The sequence below is a fragment of the Lissotriton vulgaris genome, chromosome 5 (assembly GCF_964263255.1).
Source record: "Lissotriton vulgaris chromosome 5, aLisVul1.2, whole genome shotgun sequence".
Taxonomy (NCBI): domain Eukaryota; kingdom Metazoa; phylum Chordata; class Amphibia; order Caudata; family Salamandridae; genus Lissotriton; species Lissotriton vulgaris.
The window spans coordinates 1,595,174,469-1,595,202,091 of NC_141693.1; the positions used below are offsets into that span (position 1 = coordinate 1,595,174,469).

The window sequence follows — 27,623 nt, forward strand, 5'->3', positions numbered from 1 at the left end:
GTGATGCAACTATTCTGAAAAGTCCAGATTACTCCAAAACAGATGCTTCTGAGTTGGGTGTGGGAGCTGTTCTTTCACAATTGAATGAAGAGCCCATTGCTTTTATTAGCAGAAGGCTGACCCCATAGAGCGAAACGTTGGTCAGCTATTGAGAGGGAGGCCTTTGCTGTGGTTTGGGCCCTGAAGAAGCTGAGGCCATACTTGTTTGGTACTCACTTTAAGATTCAGACAGACCATAAGCCCCTCCTGTGGCTAAATCAGAAGAAGGGTGAAAATCCCAAACTACTCAGGTGGTCCATTTCCCTACAGGGTATGGACTTTACAGTGGAACATAGACCTGGAACTGACCATGGCAATGCAGATGGACTCTCCAGATATTTCCACTTAGAACATGAAGACTCAACTGGTCAACTGGTCAAGGTTAGTTTTGGGGGGTGGGGGGGGGGGGGGTTGTGTAGGAGAGAAGGGTGTGCTTCCTATGGTCACCCCCATTTTTTGCTCTGATACACTGGTTTCACGACTTTAGTGTGGCGGCGGGCCTCCTAATCAGACCCACAACCCAGCTGTTCTATCTCTAAATTCATACCATGTACTTTGGGTGCATACCTAATTGGGTATTGGGTCACCTTTGTGAGCCCCTGTATAGTGTACCATAGGTACCAAGGGCATAGGTGCATGCAAGGTCTACAAGGGGCTGCAGCATGTATTGTGCCACCCCTGGCTGGCCAACCAAATTGACACAACTGGCTGATCACTCAGCTGGGGCAAGGTCGTGTAATCACCCCTTGCTTAGGTATAGTATCCCTATACCTCCCATTACATATAGATACATATATACCTATACGTCACTCCTAAGGCAGGCCTTGACAATCCTGATGGCAGTGTGCTCCAACCCAGCTGTTCTATCTCTAAATTCATACCATGTACTTTGGGTGCATACCTAATTGGGTATTGGGTCACCTTTGTGAGCCCCTGTATAGTGTACCATAGGTACCAAGGGCATAGGTGCATGCAAGGTCTACAAGGGGCTGCAGCATGTATTGTGCCACCCCTGGCTGGCCAACCAAATTGACACAACTGGCTGATCACTCAGCTGGGGCAAGGTCGTGTAATCACCCCTTGCTTAGGTATAGTATCCCTATACCTCCCATTACATATAGATACATATATACCTATACGTCACTCCTAAGGCAGGCCTTGACAATCCTGATGGCAGTGTGCTTGGTTTTATGTGAGGGAATGCCCTAGCATGAGCTGAGCCACTCTGCAGCTTTCGGAACAATCTCCTTATAGCGGTTCTATGATATAGCCATACCATATACTCAAGTGCATTATAATCCTCGCGGTTAATACTAACTTTGGTTTGGCTTTATCAAAACATGTCGTGTAAGGTGTCAGACACTTTGGAATACTATCCCCCCCCGCCAGTTCTGGCGCCGGGGGTAGCATTCCACCCTTCTAGAGGGAGAAGACATGTAGTTACTGCTGTACCCGGTTAAAGTTAAACCGGAGGCCTGGACAATATGTTTCCTGTCAGGGGAGGTGCCGGCACCTCCCCAGACAGCCTGTAGTGTATTGGGGCAGGGTGGGTTGAATGGAAAAATGCATTTCCGGGCACTGCCTGGGGCACACAAGGTGCTCCATGCATAGCCCGGTTCAAACCAGTTGCTGGAGCACTCCAGCCCCGGTCTGGCGCGAAACTGGACAAAGGGAAAGGGGTGTAACCACCCCCTTCTCAGGGTCCACCCATAGGAGGGACCTAGCAGGTATTCCAGCCCCTAAAATCAGTATAAAGATAGGAGCTGTGTCTAGAGACTTTAGATTACTCCTGGAAGAAACTTTGACACAAACTCTTGGACCTTCGAAGTTCTATATCGACCAGAAGACTGAAGACATCTCCCTTGTGGTCAAGGAGTGACCACCCTGTGCAAACAGACACCACCAGTAACTTGCCGGTTTGCTTTGTTGATGCTCCTGCTGGAACCCGAAGACTCAGCTACTCAGGAACTAGACATCCAGACTTCTCCGACTCCGATCCACATCAAAGCTGAGACCAGTGGCGGACACGAGAGACGTGGGACCGCGATGCCCTAGGCCTATTCCCTTTTCCTGAAGTGGTTCTTATACCACTTACTTAGTATATGGTTTGTGAGGCCCCTAGGGCAGAACTGTATTTATGCAACTTATAGTATGCTTAATGAGTAACTTGTGATGTATTTCGATCTCTGACCTCAAAGAGTTCAGAGGGGTTGTGTTAGAAACAAATACATATATATTTGATATATACCTTGTGTGGTGTCCTTTCATTTGGTACTCAAGGGATTATAATTGGTAAAAAAGCTTGCTTCACATGCTCTCTGAGGTTTTAGCCTAAGACTGCTGGTCCATGCTACCACTAGGATAGCTTGTCTATAAGATTGACATTACAAGCACCATCAATAAGGGTCGTTTAGACTGGTGCAAGGTGCCCACTAGAATAGTGGACATCATATTCCAGGCTAACTTCTCACACAGGTGCCCAGCAGAACGTCCGAGAGGGCTTCATTAAACGGCAGGAGAGGCTTCGAGGAGGTTGCCTGCTGTTTGAGCACCTCAGGGAGGTTAGTCCTCACCGCCGCAATGGGGAGCTCAAGAGCCAAGGCCTTGGACGGCCTCGTCAACACCACGCTGTAAGCAGCCCCCTCCTCCGTAGCCACGGTTGTAGGGGAGACAAATCCAGTGTCGGGCGAAGTATCCAGTCCACCGGCCTCCCCTAGGTCAACTGCCCAGTCCTGATCCAACTGGCACTCCAGTGCCAGAGGGTCCTCAGACCCTTCCAGTCCTCCCCGACATCCATTGCCTGATAGTCAGGGTAAAATGATGGAGCCGGATCGTAGATGAATTGCTCATTCCTCGGCGTTGAAGCTGGCTCCGGATGGCGCCGGATCCGGAAAGGGGGTGGGACTGGGGACGACGTTGTCCGGTGATGGCGTCGGGGCGACACCCTTGGTGACGGCACCTGCGGAGGGGTCGTGAGGTCGACTTGCGTCGTCACGGATTCAGGCCTGGTTCCTGAGGGGCCCTGCGGCGTAGGGACCGAGTTGTTACAGCGTCAGGGCCGAAGCACCAAACGGTGCAAGGGCCGGAGCCGCCTGCCTGCTTGGGCTCCCAGACGGATCCTCGGGGCCCGAAGGCGCCTCAGCGGAATCCGACGGAGGGAAACGCGACCTCATGGCCGTGGGTAAGGCGTTGATCTCCTCCGGCATCGCGTGCAGCCCAGGGACAGGCGGGTATGGAGCTGGACGCGGCACTTGCGGCTCCAGAGGAGTGGCGTGGGCGGTGTCGCCTGAACCCCCCCACGGCTGCGTCGCGCGAGCGTCAGGGGGAGTCAGAAGAGCGATGTCGCTTCTTCGACTTCTTGTGCGTCGATTTACCTGAGGACTTTGAACCCGACGAGTGGTGTTGACTCGCCAAGCTGTGATGACTGCAGCCCCACGACTGGTCCCTGGACCTCCTCCTGGACCGGGACCTCGAGCGGCGCGGGGCCGACTGCCAGATCTCGAGTCGCTTACGGGACCGCTCCCACCTAGCTTTCGACGCCAAGGTCCAGCAGTCGGGGCACGACTGGTCATCATGGTCGGCCCGAGGCAATAAAGGCACGGACGGTTGGGGTCGGTAACAGACTTCAGTCGGCTACAGTCGTCACAGGGCTTGAACCCAGGCATCCCTACCGGCACCGGAGTCGATAAACAACTCAATAAGATCCAAAATAGATCGAAAAAAGTTAGTCAAAAAGTGACTGAGGAGTACTGCTCTTCCCGGATCTGCACTTGCTGGAGCGGAAAAAAGAAGAACTGACATCAGAGCGCGAGGGCGGCGTCTTAAGTACTCCGACAACGGCATACCGGCGCCAACGACGGACGCGGAGCGGCAGACAACGCCTACAGACGCGCAGGGGTACTGCTACGCAAAACTTTCAAGATCCAGTCTGACGCCTGGGGATATTCTAAGGTAAGGAATTTAACACTAACCTGTTTCTTTCAGATACCCCAGACCTGCACAGATGAGCTGCGACCACCGCCATCTCTTTTATGAACACCCCAGGGGCGCTGGTAAGGCTGAAGGGGAGCACGGCGAACTAAAATAAAATGCTCCTGGCCCACCATGAACCCCAGGGAACGTCGGTGGGCTGGCTGGACGGGGATGTGAAAATATGCATCCTGCAAGTCCAACGTTACCATCCAGTCTCCAGGGTCGAGGGAAGACCAGACCTGAGCCAGAGTCAGCATTTTGAACTTCTCCTTCCGCAGACCCTCCTTATCCCTCTCAGGGACCAGAAAGTAGTGGGAACTGTAGGAGAGTAGGGTCTGCAATCCAATGGTCACCCCAGATTTTTGCTTTTTGCTTCACTGGTTTACGACTTTTCCTGGCTGTGGGCCTGCTAATCAGACCCACAGCCTAGCTGTTCTCTCTCTAAATTGACACTCATGTACTTTAGGTGCATTTACCAATTGGTATTGGGTCACTCTTGTAAGTCCTTGTACAGTGTATCATAGGTACCCAGGGCATAAGTGCACCCAAGGCCTACTAGGGGCTGCAGCATGTATTATACCACCCCTGGCGGGCCATATAAACAGACACAACTGGCTGGTAACACAGCTGGGGCAAGGTGGTGTAATCACCCTTTGCTGTAGATATAGTATACCTATATCTAACCCCAAAATGGACACATATACTCCTATAAGTCACTCCTATGGCAGGCCTTATCAATCCTGAAGGCAGAGGGCTTGGAATTATGTGAGATGGTGCTCTAGCATGAGCTGAGCCTGTCTGCAGCTTTCGGAACCATGTCCTTATAGCTGTTCCATGATAACGCTATACCATATACTCTTAAGTGCATTATAATCCTCGTGGCTATTGCTAACTTTGGCATAGCATTATCGAAACATGTCGTGTAAGGTGTCATACACTTTGGAATACTACCTCCTCGCCAGTTCTGGCGACGGGGGTCGCATTCCACCCTTCTAGAGGGATAAGACATATATGTAACTGTAACCCCGGTTAAAGTTAACCCGAGCCTCAGCATCACAAAATGGATGCAGCTGCCACAGACACAAGTCTGACCTCCTGCTGCTGGGAGTCCTTCCAGCGAGGGAGGCCTGGACAAAGGGTTTCCTGCCTGGGGAGGTGCTAGCACCACCCCAGACAGGACTTTGTGTATCCAGATAGGCAGGGCTGAAAGGAATGAGACATGCCTGGGGCACACAAGGTGTCCCTGTGCATACCCCGATTCAAACCAGTTGCTGGGGCACTCCAGCCCCAGCTCTGGCACGAAACCGGACAAAGGATAGGGGGTGTAACCATCCCCCTTCCTGGTCCCACCCATGGGAGGGACTTAGTCGCTAGTACAGCCCCCTTTAGCAGAATAAAGGTAGGAGCTGGTCCCATTCCAGATTAGATTATCCTGAACAACTTTACAAGAAGAAACTCTGGACTTCGACGTTCTGCTCCACAGAAGACTGAAGAAATCTCCCTTGTGGCCAAGGAGTGACCACCCGGCACAAGCAGGCACCATCAAGTGTCCTAGCGGTTAACTTTGTCGTCCTTCCTGTCGGAACCAGACCTCAGAGCTCGACGAGACCCGGACTCCCAGACCTCTCCCCAAATCTGCAGCACAGCTAAGACTTCCTATGAGCCCGAATTGCAAAGAAATGCTCTGGTTACCTGTGGGTGCGACGAGACACGTGGGACCGGATGTGAGAAGTTGGCCTGATATGTAGTGCTCACTATTCTAGTGATCACTGTGTATCATTCCAAACGACCCTTATTGATGATTGGTTGTAAGTCAACCGTTAGACCAGCTATCCTAGTAGCATGGACAAGAGCAGTCTTTAAGCTAAACTCTAGAGGGCGTGTTAAGCCAGCTGTTATACCATCACATATACCCCTTGAACACCAAGTGAAAGGACACCACACAAGTTGTTATGAAAATAAAAGTATATTTATTTAGAACACAACAGCCCTGGACTCTTTATGAGGACAGGGCGCTAAGCACAATACAAAGCTCTTAGGAAAATACGCAAAGTTGCACAATTTACACAAATGCCCGAGGGGCACGAAAACCATATACTCTAAAAGTGGAATGCGAAATTACTAGCAGGTAAGTACTACTCTTTAGGATCGCTAGGACTTGACTACTGAACCTTCAGATTACTAGCAGGAGGCCTAGGGAGATTGGGTGCAGAGTGTGCACTCTCACGCGGGATGCGGGACAAAGTCTATGGATGCTAGATTTCGTAAAGTTAGTGTTATCGGACGAATCCGAATAGGTAGAGCTTAAACGAAAAAGGATCTGGACCTTTGGATAGTTAAGCTATGCTGGAGCACCGAAATGCTCAGGTTACCTAGCCCAGGGGCTGCGGATGCATAGGTCTGAAGAGACGTCGGGAATCCTCGTTGCAGTCTATGGAGCCTGAAAGAAGAAGTTGCTGGCAGGCGACCAGTGATGAAGTTCGAAGTGATCCAAGCCTGAATCGAAGATGGAACACACCGGTAAGCAGAGGGGACCAAGTTCTGAATCACTAGCCAGTGATTAGATGGGCCCCAAGATGGCACCGGACGAAGTCACCTCGACCAGGTGAGTGGGCGACGCTGGGCTCTGCAGTCTCACGGACCAGGAGGCGTTGTCCGCGATCAGGATGGAGGTGCGAGCTGTCCCACGATGGTATCTGCTGTCGACGTCGCTGGACCCAGGATTGGGGCAACAAGTCTTGGCAAATGCAAGCCCACGCGGTGGACTTAAAATGGCATCTGGAGTGGACCAGGAGGGTTCGGGGTGCTCCTCTGTTGGAGGGGAGCAAGGGCCAGTCTGGAGCAACCAGACCAGCGGTGTTGTCGTCGTGGTGCGTCGTCGAGAGGGCCACAAGCCAGCAGGCAAGTAGCCGGACAACGCGGTGAGCAGCAAAGAGCAGAAGGGACCCACGCAGATCTCGTGGATGCTGGGAGGCTGGACTTCGGTGCTGGAGCTGCTCAGGGTTAGGGCTTCTCACACCCCAAAGCACTCACTCGAGGATCCCTCGGCGGTCGTGCTAGGCAAGCGTCGTGCAGTCCTGAAGATGGCCGGTCCCTCGAGGTCTCGTCACAACCACGAATCTCAGCTGGGCTGATGATGCAGGTAGAGGTCAGAGGTGCCAGGGAAGCCGGGTCTCGTCGAGCTGGGCAGTCTTGATCCGGAGGAGAGACTTACAGCAAACAGCGATGCTTGGATGGTGCCTGCGGGTGCAGGGTGGCTACTCCTTAGCCACAAGGGAGAGTCTTCTGAAAGGTTCAAGAGTTCTTTCGTGGAAAGTCATCAAGATTCGGAATTATCTAATTTGGAAGGGGTCCCCGCTCCCACCTTTATACTAAAGAAAGGGGCTGGTACGGGACTAGGTCCTGCCCATGGGTGGGACCAGGAAGGGGCACCTTCTCCCATGCCGGACTTTCCCCAGCTCAGGGGCTGGTGTGCCCCTGGAACCGGTTCAGACTGGCAGATGCATAGTAAGCACCGGGGTGCCACTTGCAGTCACCTTCCTATTCAGCCCTGCCTACCTAGGATACACAAAACCCTGTCTGGGTCGGTGCTAGCACCGCCCCTGACAGGAAACCCTTTGTCCAAGCTCTCCTCGCTGGAAGGACTCCCAGCAGCAGGAGGTCAGACTTGTGTCTGTGGTGGCAGCATCCATTTTGTGATGCTGAGGCTCGAGTTAACTTTAACCGGGGTTCACAGTTACAAACATGTTGTGTCCCTCTAGAAGGGTGGAATGCTAACCCCGTCGCCAGAATTGGCGAGGGGTTAGTATTCCAATTCGTATGACACCTTACTCGACATGTTTTGATAAAGCGATACCAAAGATAGCAAATAACCGCGAGGATTATAATGCACTTAAGAGTATATGGTACGCGTTATCATAGAACAGCTATTAGGACTTGGTTCCGCAAGCTGCAGACGGGCTCAGCTCATGCCAGAGCACCATCTCACATAATTCCAAGCACTCTGCCTTCAGGATTGTTAAGGCCTGCCATAGGAGTGACTGACAGGAATACATGTGTCTATTTTAGGGTTAGATATAGGTATACTATATCTACAGCAAAGGGTGATTACACCACTTTGCCCCAGCTGTGTCAGATGTAGATGGCCAGCCAGGGGTGGCATAATACATGCTGCAGCCCCTGGTAGGCCCTGGGTACACCTATGCCCTGAGTTACAGGGTCTGATAAGGTGGCCCAGTACCAATTGGTATATGCACCTAAGGTACATGGAATCCATTTTACAGAGAGAGCAGTAGGCCTGGGGCCCTGAATAGCAGGGTCCCAGGTCAACTAAGTCGGAAAACCAACAAAACACCAGGCAAAAAAGTTGGGGGCAACCATAGTCAGGTATCCACCCTCCTACACCGGACATCTTTGAAGAACTGCACTTCGCTTCCTGCACGACCTCTAAGGCACCCTCGAGAAAGTGCTTTGGGGATTGAGAAGCCCCAACCCCGAGCAGCTCCTGCACCGAAGACCAGCCCTCTAGCATCCACGAGATCTGCGTGGGGCACTTCTGCTTGTTTGCTACTCAACGCGTTGTCTGGTCACTTGCCGGCTGGCTAGTAGCCTCCTAGACGACGAACCATGAAATCTACACCGCTGGTCTAGTTGCTCCAGACTGGCCCTTGCTTCCTTCCAAAAGAGACCACCTGGACCCTCCCGATCCGCACCAGACGCCATCTTCACTTGGCACGTGGGCTGCATTTGCCAAGGCTTGTTGACTACGATCCTGGAACAGACCCCGCCGACAGCGAGAGCCTGCGTGGGACAGCTCGTGCCTTTATCCTGGTCGTCGAAGACCCCTCCTGGTTCACGTGGCTGCAGAGTCAAGGCCCACCTCTTCAATTGATCGCGACGACATCCTCTGGTTCCACTCCGGTCTCTGGCTAGTGACTTTGAACATTGTCCCCTCTGTTTTCAGGTCTCCATCTTCTTCGATCCGTCCTTGGATCACTCCGGACATCTTCCTCCTGGTCGCCTGCAGCATCTTTCTCCAAGGCTCCATTGACTTCAACGCGGAAACCCGACAACACTTTCACACCTATGCACCCGCAGACCGTGGGTGAGGTAACAAGAGCATTTCGGTGCTCATAGGTAGATTGACTCTCCTAGTGCCCAGGTATCCTGTAGTTTGTCTCAACCAGTCGGAACTGTCCTTACTCACCTATTTTGTAAATTGTTCATGCCCATTGACTTTGCATTGAAACCCACAAGTTTTTTCTAACACTGCACACGCGTCCCGTGGGCCTCCTGATCCTTACCTAAGGTTAGGGTAGCTAAGCCCCAGCGATTCTACAGCCTCTGGGCATCCTCATTTCTTCTATCGTTCTACGTATACCATTTACTTAGTATATGGTTTGCCTTGCCCCTAGGGCACCATTGTAATTTGTGCGACTTATTGTATTTTTTTGAAGAGTATTGTTATGTGCTTAGCCCTCTGATCTCATAAAGAGTTCAGAGGTGTATGTTAGTTAATAGATATCTTGTTTATTTTCATAACTACCTGTGTGGTGTCCTTTCATTTGGTATTCAAGGGGTTATATGTGGTAAAACAGCTGGCTTCACATGCCAAAAGATTTTAGCCTTAGACTGCTTTGTCCATGCTACCATTAGGATAGCTGGTCTATAAGGTTGACTTACAACCAATCACCATAAGGGTTGTTTGGACTGATACAAGGTGATCAATAGTACTAGTGAGCATCATATATCAGGCCAACTTCTCACAGGAACAACCACCACTCCATACTTCCTGCCCAGGAACGCACTTGATGGCCCCCTTGGCCAAGAGGGCTGTGACTTCCTGTTGGAGAAGAACCAAATGCTCCCCCGACAAGCGGAGGCAATGGGGTGGCATGGCTGGAGAGGACGACTGAAAGGGAACGGAGTAACCGTTGCGGATTAACTAGAGCACCCACTTGTTTGACGTGATATAGCACCAGTGGGAGGTGATGGCGGATCCAGCCACCCACTGGTGTTGAGTGCTCCACGAAGAACAGACTAGGAGGGCTTGGAGGTAGGAGCAGCAGGGGTGGAGGTGGACTGACCCGCACGCTGACTCCCAGAACTGCCTTTGCGGAAGCCGCGACCACGGCCGAGCTGAGGTTGGTTCTGCACAGGCTTGTTGAAGGAACGCACCTGGGTGCCTCTACCCTGGACATGAAATGAACGAAACCAAATAGTGGCAGGGTTCTTCGCAGAAAGACCTAAGTACTTAGCCATGGCCCGCGAGTCCTTAAAGCGTTCCAACGCACTGTCAGACTTTTAGCCAAACAAGCGAGTACCATCAAAAGGCATATCCATTAGCGAGCTACGGAAATCGGGCGAGAACCCAGTCGTACACAATAAGGCGTGGTGTCGCAACCCCACATTTGTAGAAATCGCCCTGCCCAGCGAGTCTGTGGTGTCCAAACCTCACCGAACAGCGAAGTTAGCCGCATCCTTACCTTCAGCAATCGCCTGAGAAAGGATAGCGTGGACCTCCTAAGGATACTGAGGCAACACTTGAGCAACGGAATCCCACACTGCGTGGGAGTAGCGGTGTTCACCAACCGCATCCCCAGGCTGGCAGAGGACGACAACCGCTTACCAAACTGTACCAGTTTTTTAGAGACCTTGTCCGGCGGAGCCGAAGGAAAGGCATCCTGCAACGTCGAGGCCTGGATAACCAGACTCTCAGGCGCGGGATGGGTGGTCAAAATAGCCGAATTGCCCTGTGTAGGAAGGTGGATACCAGACTATGGTTACCCCAGATTTTTTGCCTAGTGTGAACATCATATACCAGGCTAACTTCTCACACCCCGTGCCTGGCGGTGGAGTCTGGTGATGTTTTAATCAACCGGAGACCCCGTGGCCGACTGCGACCAAGTGCCCAAGAGGACTTTGGTAAGGACGTCATTGAAGGGAAGCAACGGCTCAGATACAGTAGATGCCGTCTGGAGCGCCTCGTTGAGGAGGTTGGTTTGGAGGGCCACCGTGGGGAGGTCAAGGTCCTCAGCCGTACAACGGAGCACCATCGTGTAGGAAGCGCCCTCTTCCATCGTAGGCAGGGGAGGCAAACCCCAGGTCAGCAGAGACTTCGAGATCGCCTGCATCGTCCAGATCGTCCACCAAATCCAGCTCAGAGTCACACTGCCGGGCAAGAGGGTCCTGGGAGCCTTCCCAATCCTCCTCTGCCTCTTGAGGGGCCGGAGGAGGGAAGGAAGAAACCGCGCCAAAAACGGCACCAAGAGCGGGGCTGGCGGAGCCGCCGGGCCAACAGGATCTGGACACGGGACCGCAGGCCCTGAAGGAGCGCCGGCGGGAGCCCGAGGCCTGAACAGGCGGTCCATGGTAGCAAGAAACTCTTGGACCTGTTCGTGAGTCGCCGACAGAGCCTGGTAGGGTGGGCATGGCGGGCCTCCAGCAACTTCCTGCACCGCTCAAGATAGGCCTTCAGGGCCATGGCTCGAAAGTGACTGACGCGGAGCCGCAGGACGCCACCTACTGACACGCAGGGGTACTGCTAAGCAAAACTTTCCAGATCCAGTCGGATGCCTGGGGATATTCTAAGGTAAGGAATCTATCACTAACGTGTCTCTTTCAGATATTGAAATAATTCAGTAAAAAACACTCAGGCGAGCTTGATCGGAATCCACGCTGATAGCCCTGAAAAGAAGGAATGGAGTTCAGCGTGCTGGAGTGGTGGTTATATAGGCACAAATTTAGCACAATATGGTGGTATGGGTGATGTCAACTACGCCACACAGAGCTGAACGATGCCACCTATCGGTGCTCAAGGAGATTGCAAAAAAATTTGACAACCCATTATGATGCCTGGTAATATTCCTAGGAAAGAAATCTGCAAGTAGGAGTCTTTGTCTAATTAAGCTGCTACTGCAAAGGTAGGAGGGCCACCACAGTAAGTTGCGTTTGTGAAACCGATGACTTAAAAAAAAAAGTGTTGTTAGGCGTTCCTGATGGTGTATGTCCTGAACTCCAGGTTAGGGTGCATTCTATTAACAAGGACTGTTAATGCATGTGCTGCATCAAAGAAGACACACAAGGTGGGATTCTAAAAAACACATTCCTCAAAGAAGAAAAATGAAGAGATATACAAGTCATTTAAGAATTAAAGGAGTGCTACATGACTATATTGAATATCTCTTATGAATGCAGCAGCTTAGACTTTTAAGCTTTTCAAAGTGTTACGTTATCTGATCTCCAGCAGTCTCTCGCTGTTAGGACTAATGTGTCCGAAACAGAATAAGAGCAATTGGTAATGTGTAGAGTGCAAAGGAAAAGTGAAAAGGAAGAGAAGTAATAAGAGAGAAATGATAGTGGAAATATTATGGAGCAGATGTAAAGAGAAGTGAAGAGAGAGGAAAGTATTGAGTGGTAATTTTACAAAGAGAGTACCAGATTGACAACAAATAAATGAGAACACAAAGCATGGATGGGAAGAGATCTGGAAAAAGAATGGAACGATAAGTGTATAAGACAAAAGAAGGGGAAAAGAAGGGGAAAACTATAGACAGCATTGCAGATAGTCTCACCTTTTTCTGAAGCACTTCCCGAATGACATTGCAAATCTCTGATAGACGCCCTGCCTCTCGGACGATGTCACCTTTCCCCTCCTTCAACATGTCATTCATGGACTCCAGGATACTCATCACTACCAGTCGCTCCTTGTCCTCACGGACAGCCTTGAAATAGGCAGGGAAAACAACAGACAGCATCTTCTCGAGTGCTTGGAAGAGATAAAAAGGTCAGAAATCTTTAAGCAAACAAGAAAATATTTTTTTTTTGAAAAAGAGAAGGGGTTTGAACCACCACATCTTATGGTTTTCTAATCTCTTTCATGAGCAACATGGTAGACATCACAGAAGGAACACTAAGACAGAAGAGGTGAGAACATCCTGGAGTGAAGTAATAAAACACTAAAAAAACAAAATAGACAATAAAGAAGTTACTTACCTTTGGTAACATTCTTTCTGATTTATACATCAATTACAGATTCCTTGTATGAACCTTTTCTTCAGGTGCCAGACAGGATCCTGAAATTTTGAAAGCAATCCAACTTTGCTGGAAAAAGGTGGTGCTAAACAACCTTAGTTATGCATGCAGAGAAACTATATAAGGGGTAAAAGCCCAATATATGGTGCGACAAGTCACTGACATCTGTTCGGTCTTTTTTGCAACATGAGTCTGAGCCAAATAAAAAAGACAAGAACACAGTCACCCATAGAGGAAGCAGTGGGCAACAAAGAATCTACGTGAGCTCTCACATTCATTAGAAAGAATGTTCTCGAATAATAACTCCTGCAAGTATATTGTATGAAACACGGGGGCGTGGCTTAGCACGCAATGGCGGCGGACGTGCCTGGGTAGAGCTTCGGGCCGAGCTCCCCTACCGCAGGCAAATACTCAGTCCAATTTGCCCAGAATCGGCCCTGGTCTACAGCGGAGCTACACAGGGGCAACCTCAGAAAGGCTGCCTCTTCTTCTGGCTCTCCTGGCCGGCACGCGCGTCTGCGTGAGGCCGGGGTCGAGCCGAGATCGCGAGGCCCAGCTGATGGGGCCTGCACCTGTGGGCCTCTAGGCTGAGGCCCAGCTGTACAGCAACGGCCCCTAACATCACCGGGGCCGGGCAGGAGCGCGCTGCATGTCCAGACAGCGCCAGGAACGCCAGAGACGCTCTCGGCTGCTCGGATTGTAGCGGAGGTGAGCCGCCCTCTTGACTGGTTCCCTCGGCCGACGCACATGCCCACGCAGGGCTGGGGTTGAACTGTGACCAAGACGCCTTGCTGCTGGGGCTCGTGCCTGGGGGCCCGTGAGCCGGCCGTTCAAAGACACCAGTGGAGCACCTGTATGATCTCCTCAAACCCTATGCTTGGGTGTATCTGACACTCTCCGCAGGCGACAGGTGTCCTCCCCCTGAACCGGGGGCAACAACTCGCTCTTGTATCCTTCCTCCGGCCACGAGGCAGGCCTCTTCTCTGCGACCTGTGAAGGTGGGGGTCGACATCACAAGAGCTCTGGTCCCGCCCGCCCTACTGCTGGAGTCCTCACCTCACCCCCCCCCCCCCCCCCCCCCTCCGGGGTGGACGGTGGAGGTCCCTTGGAGCGGGGGAACCACACAGGATACTGGGGAGGCTCAAGGAGATCGCCATTGAACACGGCGCGCGGACTGCAGTGATTCTTGACGCCCATGCGGTCAGACAAGCTTGGGGGATCGCTGCCTGAGACTGGGGACGCCTGACTCACACTCCGGGCTTCTACTGCGGGAGAACACCAGCCGTCTGGGCATAGCGGTGAGTACCAACCGGGCGTGGAGGAGACGCCTCACATCCCGCCCTGCCCTTTTGCCCCATTGCTATTGTCTGACCGGGTGGCACAGCCAGTTCACCCACACGTACAGGAGGAGACGTTGTCCTGCACCCCCCACAGGCCGATACGGACAATGGGCATTGGGTTGGACATGGGTAGGGCAACTAGGGAGTCCCTATGTACGGAGCTGGGCTGATGGGGAGCTGATTCGCGGGGGGAACCGCACCACGAGGCCGGGTCCAACAGTGGGCCTGAACTATTACTGTGTACATATAATGTTTTTGTCATCTGCCTCCTTATATTGATTCTTGAAAGATGTCTGTATTTCCAATGTCGCCATCCAATGGCATTGTTTTTTGTGCTTCTTTATTTCTGAAATACCAATAAACATATTAAAAAAAACTATACATGGTACCTATGCATTGTTCTTGTTGTATGCCTAAATGTGAAAAATGTCAATAAAAAAAGATTTAAACAAAAAAAACCCTCATTGAATTTAGCAATTCCTGGTAATTATAGGCCAATCTCTTTGCTGACTTTCTCGAAAAAATTATTGGAAAGCTACATTAGTAATAAATTCTTACTAATTGGAACATCACACCTTGCTTGAAAAGGAGCAGTTTGGCGTCAGACCTGGGCAAGAAACTGAGTCAGCACTCTCACCGTCACGGACGAGCTTCCAATGCTAGTCAATAGCCATAGATCAGAGATCCTGATTTTGTTGGACCTATCTTCCGCTCTCAATATGGTAAATCACAACATCCTCCTACAAAGACTAGACATGGTCGGAACAAGAGGTAGCACACTGAATTGGATGCAATCCTACATGTTGGAGCGTTGTCAGGCAGTTACACTCTCTCCACCCCCCCCCCCCCCCCCCCCCCCCACCGCTCTGCCTTCAAGGATGTTGAGCATGGTGTACCTCAGGGGTCGACCCTCAGCCCTATTTTGTTCATTCTTTATATGAGGCCACTGTTGACCTTATCAAAACCCATAACATTCAGTTAGTTAATTATGCAGATGACACCCAGTTAATAAGTATCATCTTGAACACTCCAAGATGGGAACTAATTTTTCTAAGGAAGTATGAGCTTTTCTCTTGCTTACATAAAGTTGGCGCCCAAGCATAACGTCGTAACACCCACCCATCGAAACAAACTATGGGATTGACCCAGGACTGCCGATTGTTATAAAAAATTTGAGTAAGTCTGCCCCCAAGATTTTGGACATGGCCGAAGAGGCCAAGGTCTCAGGGGATCTTATATCCCCGGAGGTCCTTTCAAATTGGGCGCAGCGGGCCATTGTTTTTCTTGGCAATGCCAATTGCGCACTCTCTACTGAGAGACGGAGGTCACTTTTTGATTAAGATTGACCCTAAGCTGGGTGACCTCGCCTCTTCTGAGGCTTACGCTGTGGCGCAAGGAAGACTATTCGGGGACCCGTTCATCAAAGAGCTTGGCAAATTTGTTTCCACGTTTACTTCCCTGGACAGAGCACAGTCCAATATAAAGAAAGTTTTTGCCCCTCGGGTTTTTGAGAGGGCCGGACGTGGCAGGGGCCGCTCGTTCGGTCATGGCAACAGCTCTGATCGGGGGCAAGGCTCCGGCCGCGGTCAGTTTCAAACCAACGACCGCTTCAATAACTTCTATCCGATGAGGGGTGAGCGATTCTGAGGCCAAAGAGGCCAGCAGCAGGGTGCTGGAAGAGGCGAGTGTGCTGCCCTCAGCGAGTTTGCGGGTAGGGGGGCGCTTGGCGCAATTTATTCCTGGCGTGGGTTGCCCTTACAAGCGATGCTTGGTTGCTGCAGACGGTCCAGGGCTTTCAGATGGAGGTCCATGGTCGTCCATGTCAGCTTCAGCGTCCCCGCCCCATTACTTTCTCACAGCGAGATGCAGAATTAGTGCACATAGAGGTTTCCGCCCTCCTCCTCAAAGGGGCGATCTGTTGCGCACGAGAACATCCTGGAGGTTTCCTCAGCAACCTCTTTTTGGTCGCAAGGTCGACGGGGGCCACCGTCCGGTCATCAATTTGAGGGACTTCAACGAGTGGCTGGTGTACCGCCATTTCAAAATGGAGGGGATTCACCTCTTGAGGGATGTTTTCCGTCCATCCGATTGGATGGTCAGGCTCGATTTTTCCTCCCCACCGTTGTTTCCTCCAGTTCAAGTGGGAAGGTCAGGTCTACGAGTTGACCACACTGCCCTTCGGGCTCTCCTCAGCGCCATGGTGCTTCACAAAGGTGCTGCATCCGGCAGTGGAGGCCTTGCGAACGTGGGGTATCAGGATGATCGTGTACCTGGACGACATGCTGTTCATGGACCAGTGTCCAGAACGGTTGGTGTTCCAGCTGCAGGTCGCAGTCGACCTCCTTCAGAGTCTGGGCTTTGTTATCAACGAGAAGAAGTCTTTTCTGGTTCCCGTCCAGTGTGCCACCTTTTTGGGGTTCAAAATTACAAAAAACAATTTGATGGACAGAATGTAGATCAATGTCTTACATTCACCCCAATACAAGGATCTGGGCCTAAATCCATCGTTTTTTGCACTCCACACCACCCTGGGTCAGATAATGGCTTTATGCAAATCAGCTCTGACCCTGTGCCCCATGGGAACAGTCCAGTCCGAACTACAACAGCCATATCTTTCCCAGACCGGAATCAAGCATCCGAGGACCGGACCGGTTTCGAGGTAACACCTCTCATCAGCCCGGCTAGCTTGACTCCAGTGGTGTGGAGGCTCTGGGACCCACGTCTGAGCTACCCCAGTACACTCAGGGAGAAAATTACAAAAAACAATTTGATGGACAGAATGTAGATCAATGTCTTACATTCACCCCAGTACAAGGATCTGGGCCTAAATCCATCGTTTTTTGCACTCCACACCACCCTGGGTCAGATAATGGCTTTATGCAAATCAGCTCTGACCCTGTGCCCCATGGGAACAGTCCAGTCCGAACTACAACAGCCATATCTTTCCCAGACCGGAATCAAGCATCCGAGGACCGGACCGGTTTCGAGGTAACACCTCTCATCAGCCCGGCTAGCTTGACTCCAGTGGTGTGGAGGCTCTGGGACCCACGTCTGAGCTACCCCAGTACACTCAGGGAGAAAATTACAAAAAACAATTTGATGGACAGAATGTAGATCAATGTCTTACATTCACCCCAGTACAAGGATCTGGGCCTAAATCCATCGTTTTTTGCACTCCACACCACCCTGGGTCAGATAATGGCTTTATGCAAATCAGCTCTGACCCTGTGCCCCATGGGAACAGTCCAGTCCGAACTACAACAGCCATATCTTTCCCAGACCGGAATCAAGCATCCGAGGACCGGACCGGTTTCGAGGTAACACCTCTCATCAGCCCGGCTAGCTTGACTCCAGTGGTGTGGAGGCTCTGGGACCCACGTCTGAGCTACCCCAGTACACTCAGGGAGAAAATTACAAAAAACTATTTGATGGACAGAATGTAGATCAATGTCTTACATTCACCCCAGTACAAGGATCTGGGCCTAAATCCATCGTTTTTTGCACTCCACACCACCCTGGGTCAGATAATGGCTTTATGCAAATCAGCTCTGACCCTGTGCCCCATGGGAACAGTCCAGTCCGAACTACAACAGCCATATCTTTCCCAGACCGGAATCAAGCATCCGAGGACCGGACCGGTTTCGAGGTAACACCTCTCATCAGCCCGGCTAGCTTGACTCCAGTGGTGTGGAGGCTCTGGGACCCACGTCTGAGCTACCCCAGTACACTCAGGGAGAAAATTACAAAAAACTATTTGATGGACAGAATGTAGATCAATGTCTTACATTCACCCCAGTACAAGGATCTGGGCCTAAATCCATCGTTTTTTGCACTCCACACCACCCTGGGTCAGATAATGGCTTTATGCAAATCAGCTCTGACCCTGTGCCCCATGGGAACAGTCCAGTCCGAACTACAACAGCCATATCTTTCCCAGACCGGAATCAAGCATCCGAGGACCGGACCGGTTTCGAGGTAACACCTCTCATCAGCCCGGCTAGCTTGACTCCAGTGGTGTGGAGGCTCTGGGACCCACGTCTGAGCTACCCCAGTACACTCAGGGAGAAAATTACAAAAAAACCCTTTTTGGGGTTCAACATAAACTCTGTCTGCCACTTTGAGTCTTCCCGCCAGGAAAATGGCAAAGATCAGGCACGAGCTGCGACAGACCCTGGCGAGGCCGCTCATATCCCTGCACCACTTGGCGCGTTTGGTGGGTCTCCTGTCATCCTCGATTCAGGCCATATTTCCAGGCCCCCTCCATTATTGAGCGATGCAGCGTCTGAAGACGTATCACCTTCGGAAAGGACTGACGTACTCCCAGCTAATTCCTCTATCGGAGGAAGTGAGAGGTGAGATGCAGTGGTGGCTGTCGCACAAGGAGGCCTGGAACGGCCGTGCAGCCCATTTCCTCCGGCCACCATCTTGGGGTCCAGAAATTCTCTCTGGCCCCAAACAGGAGAACCTCTGTCTTATATGAGTCCAGCTTTAGGCAGTTTCCTGCCATCCAGCTGCTGACCGCACGCATGCAGTCTTTGAACCTGTTGGCCGTGCCTTCCTCTCCCCCGGGTAGCAGCGAGACCACAATCTGCATATCGTCCACATAAGATGTTAGGTTAAAGCCAAATGATCTAATCACAGTGTCCAGAGTGGAAACGTATACGTTAAAAAGTGTCGGACTCAGGGATGACCCCTGAAGAACCCCACAGGGGAGCACAAATGGGTCCGACTCTAAATCTCCCAGGGCCACCACCTGGTTCCTCCCAGAAAGGTAGGCTTGCAATATCTTAAGAGCTTTACCCTGAATCCCACAGGCCTCTGAACGGTCCACCAATAACTTGTGGTGGACCGTATCAAAGGCCGCGGACAGGTCGAGCAGGATCAAGGCGGCTCTCCCTCCCGCATCCATGGATGCTGCCACCACAGACACAAGTCTGACCTCCTGCTGCTGGGAGTCCTTCCAGCGAGGGAGGCTTGGACAAAGGGTTTCCTGCCTTGGGAGGTGCTAGCACCACCCCAGACGGATTTTGTGTATCTGGTTAGGTAGGGCTGAATAGAATCAGACATGCCCGAGGCACACAAGGTGTCCCCGTGCATAGGCCAGTTCAAACCGGTGCTGGGGCACTCCAGCCCCAGCTCTGGTGCGAAACTGGACAAAGGAAAGGGGTGTAACCACCCCCCTTTCTGGTCCCACTCATAGGAGGGACCTAGAAGGTAGTCCAGCCCCTAGAATTGGTTTAAAAGTAGGAGCTGAGTCCCAAGACTGCAGATTACCCTGATATTCGACTACATAAGAAGAAACTCTGGACCTTCGATGTTCTGCTGCTCAGAAAACTGAAGAATCTCCCTTGTGGCCAAGGAGTGGCCACCCTGTGAATACAGGCACCATCCAGCAATCAACGACTGCTTTGCCGCCGCCTCCCGCCAGAGCCCGAGCCCAGAGCCTGACAAGAACCAAGACATCTAACAGCCCGATCCACAGTCCCTGCAAAGCTGAGACGAGTGGAGGTGACCTGAGACGTGGGACCGGACCTCTTGAAAAGTCAACGAGAAGCTGACTGCGTAGCACCTGAGGCACACTCACCGCTGTGCTTGGGGTCTTGAGGAGCCCCACCACCGAGCGACAAGAACCAGCCCTCCAGCTCTCCCAAGATCTGAGTGGGGCCCTTTTGCTTTGTTCCACTCGACACGCCTTCCCGGTTACTAGTCCGTTGGCTAGTGGCCATTTTGGCAACCAAACGACAACTTTCCACCGTTGGTCTGGTTGCTCCAGACTGACCCTTGCTGCTCCTAAAAGCAGCAACCCCTCTGACCTTGCTGGTTAGAGTGAGAAGCCTTCTCTGTTTCCTGCATGGCTTGCATTAGCCAAGGCCCGTTTGCTCCGATCAAGAAGCCGACTCCGCCATCAACTAGAGCCTAAGTGGGACAGCTCGTGAGTGACTCCTGGTCGTCGTCATCGTCGCCTAGTCCACGCTACTGAAGAGACATGCTTCACGACATCACCTGTTGGCACCTGACAACGCCTGGTTCCTTCCTGGTTCCACGCCGGTCACTGGCTAGCGACTGTGAACATTGTCCCCTCTGCTTTCATGTCTTCAACACTTCAGATCCACCCTTGGATCCACCGGAACTCTTCACATCAGGTCGCCTGCAGCATCAACACTCCAAGGCTCCATCTGAACTCCTGCAGAATCCCGACACACTTTGAATCCACTGCACCCGCTTCCTGTGGGTGAGGTAACGCTGGCACTCCGGTGCCCCCGAGTAGTTTAACTCTCCTAGTGTCCAGATTCCAAAGGGTTACGTTCTAGACTGACCGTAAGACTTTAGGTGCATCTACCAATTGGTATTGGGTCACTCTTATAAGTCCTTGTACAGTGTACCATAGGTACCCAGGGCATAAGTGCACCCAAGGCCTACCAGGGGCTGCAGCATGTATTCTGCCACCCCTGGCTGGCCATTGAAACAGACACAACTGGCAGGTAACACAGCTGGAGCAAAGTGGTGTAATCACCCTTTGCTGTAGATATAGTATACCTATATCTAACCCCAAAATGGACACATATACTCCTATAAGTCACTCCTATGGCAGGCCTTATCAATCCTGAAGGCAGAGGGCTTGGAATTATGTGAGATGGTGCTCTAGCATGAGCTGAGCCGGTCTGCAGCTTTCGGAACCAAGTCCTTTAGCTGTTTCCATGATAACGCTATACCATATACTCTTTAGTGCATTATAATAATTATTATTATTATTAATTGAGTTTTGTTAAGCGCAAACAACCCAGGGGCCTCGTAGCGCTAAGTATTGTCAGACTGGACAGGGAGACGGAAGACCGAATTTAGATGAAGAGAAAAGTTTTCAATTTCTTCCTAAATTCCAGAAGGTTAGATTCGCTGCGAAGGGTAGTAGGCAGGGTATTCCAGGCCTTAGCGGCAATACAGGAAAAAGAACGTCCGCCCCATCTGGTTCGTTTGATCTTATTGGTAGTGGCCAGAAAAGCAGTGCTAGATCGCAATGTTCGATGGGGGAGATAAGGAGTTGCTAGGGAACGAATCATTGCTGGTGCGGTCTTCCACATGGCCTTGTGCATAATGCACATAGATTTGAACAGTACTCTGGCCTTAATAGGAAGCCAGTGAAGTTTTTTGAGAGCCGCTGTGCCTGATTCACGACTATTAAGCCCCAGCAAAAGGTGGGCTGCCGCATTTTGAGTGACCTGGAGCTTCCTTGTTGTAGATACCGGGGCCCCAAGGTATAAGGAATTCCCGTAGTCCAAACGGGACAAGATAATGGCTTGCACCATTATTCTGCGGGCTTGGGGGGGGAAGAAGAGGTAACACCTTCCTAAGCATGCGCATAAGTCCAAAGCAGGTGGCGGACAAAATAGTTGCTTGTTGTGTGACATTTAAGTTAGCATCCAGCCAAATGCCCAAGCTTTTTATATGGGTTTTCGATTGAGGTGGGGTGCCTAGGCATGTGGGCCAATCCAGCAGAGGGCTAGAAATAGTAGGATTGCCCAGAATCATTAGCTCAGTTTTTTCTCCGTTGAGCTTCAGATGCGAGGTGGTCATCCACTGGGTAACCGCTATCAAGCAGTTACTAAGATTGTGAGGGGAGGTATTGGGCTGATTCATAGATACAACCAGTTGCGTATCGTCGGCGTAGGTCACTATGTCTAAACCGAACTAATGCACTATGTCAGCAAGAGGTTGCATATAAGTATTAAAAAGGGTAGGGCTTAAGGCAGAGCCCTGGGGCACACCTTGGTCAAGAGGCCAGATTTTTGAATGGGTGGTGCCCTCTATTACCTCAAAGGAACGGTTCTCCAGAAAGGACTGAAACCATTGAATAGCCTTCACTACAATTCCTATTTGATGTAGGCGGTGAAGGAGGATGCTGGTGTTGACAGTGTCGAAGGCGGCACTAAGATCAAGCAACATAATTGCTGTGGTGCCGCCTTCGTCCATCTGTTTCCTAGCCAGTTCAGTTACCTTCAGATGGGCCGCCTCAGTTCCTAATTTAGGACGAAAGCCTGCCTGGGAATCGTGGAGCAGATGATTATTTTCCAAAAATTGGGTAATGGAGGCATTGATATGTTTTTCTAGTAATTTACCAACCCAGGGAAGTAAAGAAATAGGTCGGTAATTAGCCATATTTTCAGGATCCAAGGTGGGTTTCTTCAACAGTGCTCGGACTTGGGCACATTTCCATGCCGAAGGGACTAGGCCAGTGGTGATGGAGGTGTTTAGTATGTTGAGAATAACAGGTCTAATAGTGTCTAAGATCTTTACTAGATGGCACGGGGGAGCGGGATCAGTGGGAGACCCTGATTTAACTTTCCTCATAAGGATATCAAGAGAATCCTCATTAAGCAGAGGGAACTCTTCCAATTGGTGGGACCTAGTGCGCGATGGAGATGTTCCTACGTCAGAGACCAGATTAGGTGGGTCAAAAGTGGAGGAGATAATCTGTATTTTCTTGTAAAAGTATTCGGCCTGTTTATCACAGCGCATCTGAGCTTTACTGGGGTCAAGGGGAATAGGGGGAGTGTCAATAAGGAACTTAGCAATTTTAAAAATTTCTCTCGGGGAGTTGGAAGCATTGGTAATTTTTCCTTCAAAGTAGGAGGCTTTCGTGCTTCGTATTTCAGCTTTGTATTTTTTTATTGCTTCGTGATGTTTTGCTTTATCTAAATTGCTGCAGGATTCCCTCCACGTTCTTTCAAGTTTCCTACAGACTTTCTTCAGTTCCTTGAGTTGGGGGGTATACCAAGGTGAATCCCTTGACTTAGTCTTCTCTTTAAGGGCTTTCTGGGGTATGATAGCATCCAAGGACGTACCTAGCCAATTAGTATAGCTGTCGTAAAGAGATGCAGGGTCAGCCTCAACTTGGGAGGGGGCAGGGGACAGGGACTTGATCCACTTATCAGTGGACAGTTTTGTCCATTCTCTACCTTGCAAAGTAGTATGAGGACGTACCAGGGCCGAGGTGATGGCAGCCACTGTATGGGAATCAAATAATGATCCGACCATGCAAGAGGCAGGGGAGTCCCTACGTCAAGTCTTGGATCATTACTAAATACCCCATCTAAGAGGTGACCTTTTTCATGACTAGGTTTAAAACCCTTCTGTGTAATTTGTAGGGCCTCCAGATTGTCCAGCAGAGGCTTGGTCACTGGGTTATTTAGATCATCCAAATGGATATTGATGTCTCCTAACAGGGAAAGATGAGGTCTAATGACTACTGCCTCTGCAACTTTGGATTGAAGTGAGTAAAGAAATTCTCCCATTTGATTAGGGGGGCGGTAAATAAGGATACAGGAAAAGGTGGCAGTGGGAGCAAAGTCCAAAGCAAAATTGCATGCTCTCACAATTGGATATTGTAGCCGGGCTAGTCCTACAATGATCGTGGGTTTTAAAAAGTATGCCCAGGCCTCCTCCCCTGCCCTCCTGTCTGTCCACCCTCTGAAATCCATATCCCAATTGCATAAGGGATATGATGTCCGGATCAGATGTGTCTTTGAGCCACGTCTCAGTCAGAAATATGGCATCAGGACTGTATTCTTCTAAGAGGAGTGACATTTGAGCAGTGTGTTTGACGAGGGAACGACAGTTTAAAAGAAACATTATGTAGGGTTTGACCTTGTGAGAATTGCTCCTATGACTAGAAAGGAAAAACTTGCAATGAGAGCAGGTGCCACTAGTTGTACTACAGTTAACAGAGTGCCAGCAGAAATCCTTCATGGGCGGCATTACATTTTTTAGAGTATGGGGATCATAGCATATCGGTATTACGTCATCTAGTCTGTTTTGAGCAGGGGGGGTGGCCCCTGGTCCCGTCAGGTCGCAGACGGGCTTGCCTTTGGCGCGACTTCGGCGCGCCCACTGCGCCTGCCGCGCGGACAGCCATGTCCATTATTTATATACTTCATTGTGGTGGGCGGGAGGAGGGTGGGAGGGACGATCAACTGGACCGTCGACCTTCCCTACCTAAGATGGCGGGTCCGTTAGGTGGGGTGAATGAACAGCGGTTATTGCTAACTTTGGCATAGCATTATCAAAACAGGTCGAGTAAGGTGTCATACGAATTGGAATACTACCCCCTCGCCAATTCTGGCGACGCGGGTAGCCCTTTTAGAGGGACACGACATTTATGCAACTGTAAACCCCGGTTAAAGTTAACTCGAGTCTCAGCATCAGAAAATGGATGCTGCCACCACAGACACAAGTCTGACCTCCTGCTGCTGGGAGTCCTTCCAGCGAGGGAGGCTTGGACGAAAGGGTTTCCTGCCTTGGGAGGTGCTAGCACCACCCCAGACAGGATTTTGTGTATTGAGGTAGGACAGGCTGAAAGGAATGAGACATGCCTGTGGGACACAAGGTGTCTGTGCATACCCCGATTCAAACCAGTTGCTGGGGCACTCCAGCCCCAGCTCTGTCGCGAAACCGGACAAAGGATCGGGGGTGTAACCACCCCCCTTCCTGGTCCCACCCATAGGAGGGACCTAGTCATAGTACAGCCCCCTTTAGGAGAATAAAGGTAGGAGCTGACCCATTCCAAATTAGATTATCCTGAATTGAATCTACAAGAAGAAACTCTGGACTTCGACGTTCTGCTCACAGAAGACTGAAGAAATCTCCCTTGAGGCCAAGAAGTGACCACCCTGCACAAGCAGGCGCCATCAAGCGTTCCAGCGGTTCACTTTGTCGTCTTCCCGAATGGATCCAGACTTCAGAGCCCGACGAGACCCGGACTTCCAGACCTCTCCGACCTCTACCTACATCTGCAGCACAGCTGAGATCGGTGGGTGCGACGAGACACGTGGGACCGGCCATCTTGGAGAAACTGCACTTCGCTTCCAGCACGACTTCAGAGGCACCCTCGACGAAGTGCTTTGGGGATTGAGAAGCCCCAGCCCCGAACAGCTCCTGCACGGATGATCAGCCCTCCAGCATCCACGAGATCTGCGTGGGGCCCTTTTGCTTGATTGCTGCTCGACGCGTTGTCTGGTCACTTGCCGGCTGGCTAGTGGCATCCTAGATGACGATCCTTGAAATCCACACCGCTGGTCTGGTTGCTCCAGACTGGCCCCTGCTTCCCTGCAAAGGAGAAGCACCCCGGACCCTCCTGGTCCGCACCAGACACCTTTTCCACTCACCGCGTGGGTTGCCTTAGCCAAGGCCTGTTGACTCCAAATCCGGATCCGACACAGCCGACAGCGAGAGCCTGCGTGGGACAGTTCGTGCCTCCATCCTGGTCGTCGAAGACACCACCTGGTCCACGTGGCTGCAGAGTCAAGCGTCCACTCTTCACCTGATCGCGACAACAGCCTCTGGTTCCTTCCTGGTTCCACTCCAGTCACTGGATAGTGACTTTGAACATTGTCCCCTCTGCTTTCAGGTCTTCAGCATCTCTGATCCACCCTTGGATCACACCGGACATCTTCCTCCTGGTCGCCTGCAGCATCTTTTCTTTCAGGCTCCATAAACTGTAACGCAGGAACCCGACACGAATTCGCACCTTTGCACCCGCAGCCCGTGGGAGAGGTAACAAGAGCATTTCGGTGCTCAAGGGTAGATTGACTCTCCTAGTATCCAGTTCCACAGTCGTTATAGTCCTAACTAGTCCGGATTGTCCATACTCACCTTTTTCTTGAACTGTACTGTCCATAGACGTTGTTACGCATCTCGCATGTGAGTTCACACTCTGCACACACGTTCCGTGGGCCTCCTATTACTTACCTAAAGTTAGGGTAGTGTAGTCCCAGCAATCCTACAGCCTCTGGACAGCTCCATTCCTTTAATCAACTTCCTTATACCATTTACTTAGTATATGGTTTGTTGCGCCCCTAGGGCAACATTGTAACTTGGGCAACTTAACATATTTTTCTTAAGAGTCTTGTGATGTGCTTAGCCCTCTGATCTCAAAGAGTTCAGAGGTGTTTGTTAGTTAATAAATATCTTGTTTATTTTCATAACTACCTGTGTGGTGTCCTTTCATTTGGTATTCAAGGGGTTATATGTGGTAAAACAGCTGGCTTCACATGCCAAAAGAGTTTAGCTTAAGACTGCTTTGTCCATGCTTCCATTAGGATAGCTGGTCTATAAGGATGTCTGCAATGCTATTACTAAACAATCCTGTTACTTATAGATGCCCTTTCTCATCTCATTCTTTAACTTAACTTCTCCCCATTAAACTCTCTAACCACTCCTGTTTAGCCTCCCTCCGGGTCAATACTCCTTACTTTCTGCTCTAGTTCCATCACATAGGACCAGGTTGCAGTCCTTCATTAAACCAACTTTTTCTCATCTGTTTAAACACATTAATTTCCAAGCAGCGTGCTGAGGGAAAAGACAGAGGGAGACGAAAAGGAAGGAGTATTTTAGAGACTCAGTGGGTAGACTGCGGGGACGGTATATGTTTGTAAGAAATGGGAGGAAAGACATGGGAGGAAAAGGGGAGAGAAGAACAGAAATGGAACTAGAGCAGAAAGTAAGGAGTATTGACCCGGAGGGAGGCTAATAAGGAGTGGTTAGAGAGTTTATTGGGGAGAAGTTAAGTCAAAGAATGAGATGAGAAAGGGCACCTTTAAGTAACAGGATTGTTTAGTAATAGCATTGCAGACATGAGGGATGAGAAATGTAAAATTTGAATGAATTTGAAACACATGGTTTTAATGATGATTGTTAAAATATGTCCTATTGTTGTTTACAGTATTTCCCTGACGAAGGACCGGTTTTGGTACGAAATGCATTGGATAATGGATAATAAATATACTGCTTGAAAAGAACCATGCTTTTGTACGTGATTTTGGTCGAGAGGTTCTGATGGCCCACCAAATCATGAGAAACTTTAGAAATTGGCATTCCCTTGCATAAGGATGTGGTTAAGACGGATAATTAAACAACAGGTTAACTTTAAGAACATTGACATAAGGATCAAAAACTGCAAAGAATGTGTAATAGATGAAGAAAAGGAAGCAATTGCATTGTTAAAAATAAGGTTGTCGCCACTGAAGTGGGGCTAAAAGGAAGCTCCACTATTCTGGTGTTTATGTTCAACACGTGCAGTGTGGGCTTGGCACGTAAAACAGAGAGCACCCCGCTTCGAAATTAATGTGTTTAAACAGATAAGAAAAAGTTGGTTAAATGAAGGAGTGCAACCCGGTCCAATGTGATAATTGACCAGGATGAAGTTGCCAGATTCCATCCTGATGAAGACTCGCAGCTGAGGCCCAA

The 27,623-nt window shown here is 50.6% G+C and overlaps 1 protein-coding gene across 1 annotated transcript in view; it reads right to left on the bottom strand.

Moving 5' to 3' along the window:
• Positions 1–27,623, bottom strand: part of IPO4 (importin 4) — a 2,281,504-nt gene that overhangs the window by 636,169 nt on the left and 1,617,712 nt on the right. Inside the window, exon 23 of the mRNA XM_086923725.1 lies at positions 12,585–12,778. Within this exon, the coding sequence (XP_086779851.1) occupies positions 12,585–12,778 (194 nt within the window). The remainder of the gene's footprint in view (positions 1–12,584; positions 12,779–27,623) is intronic.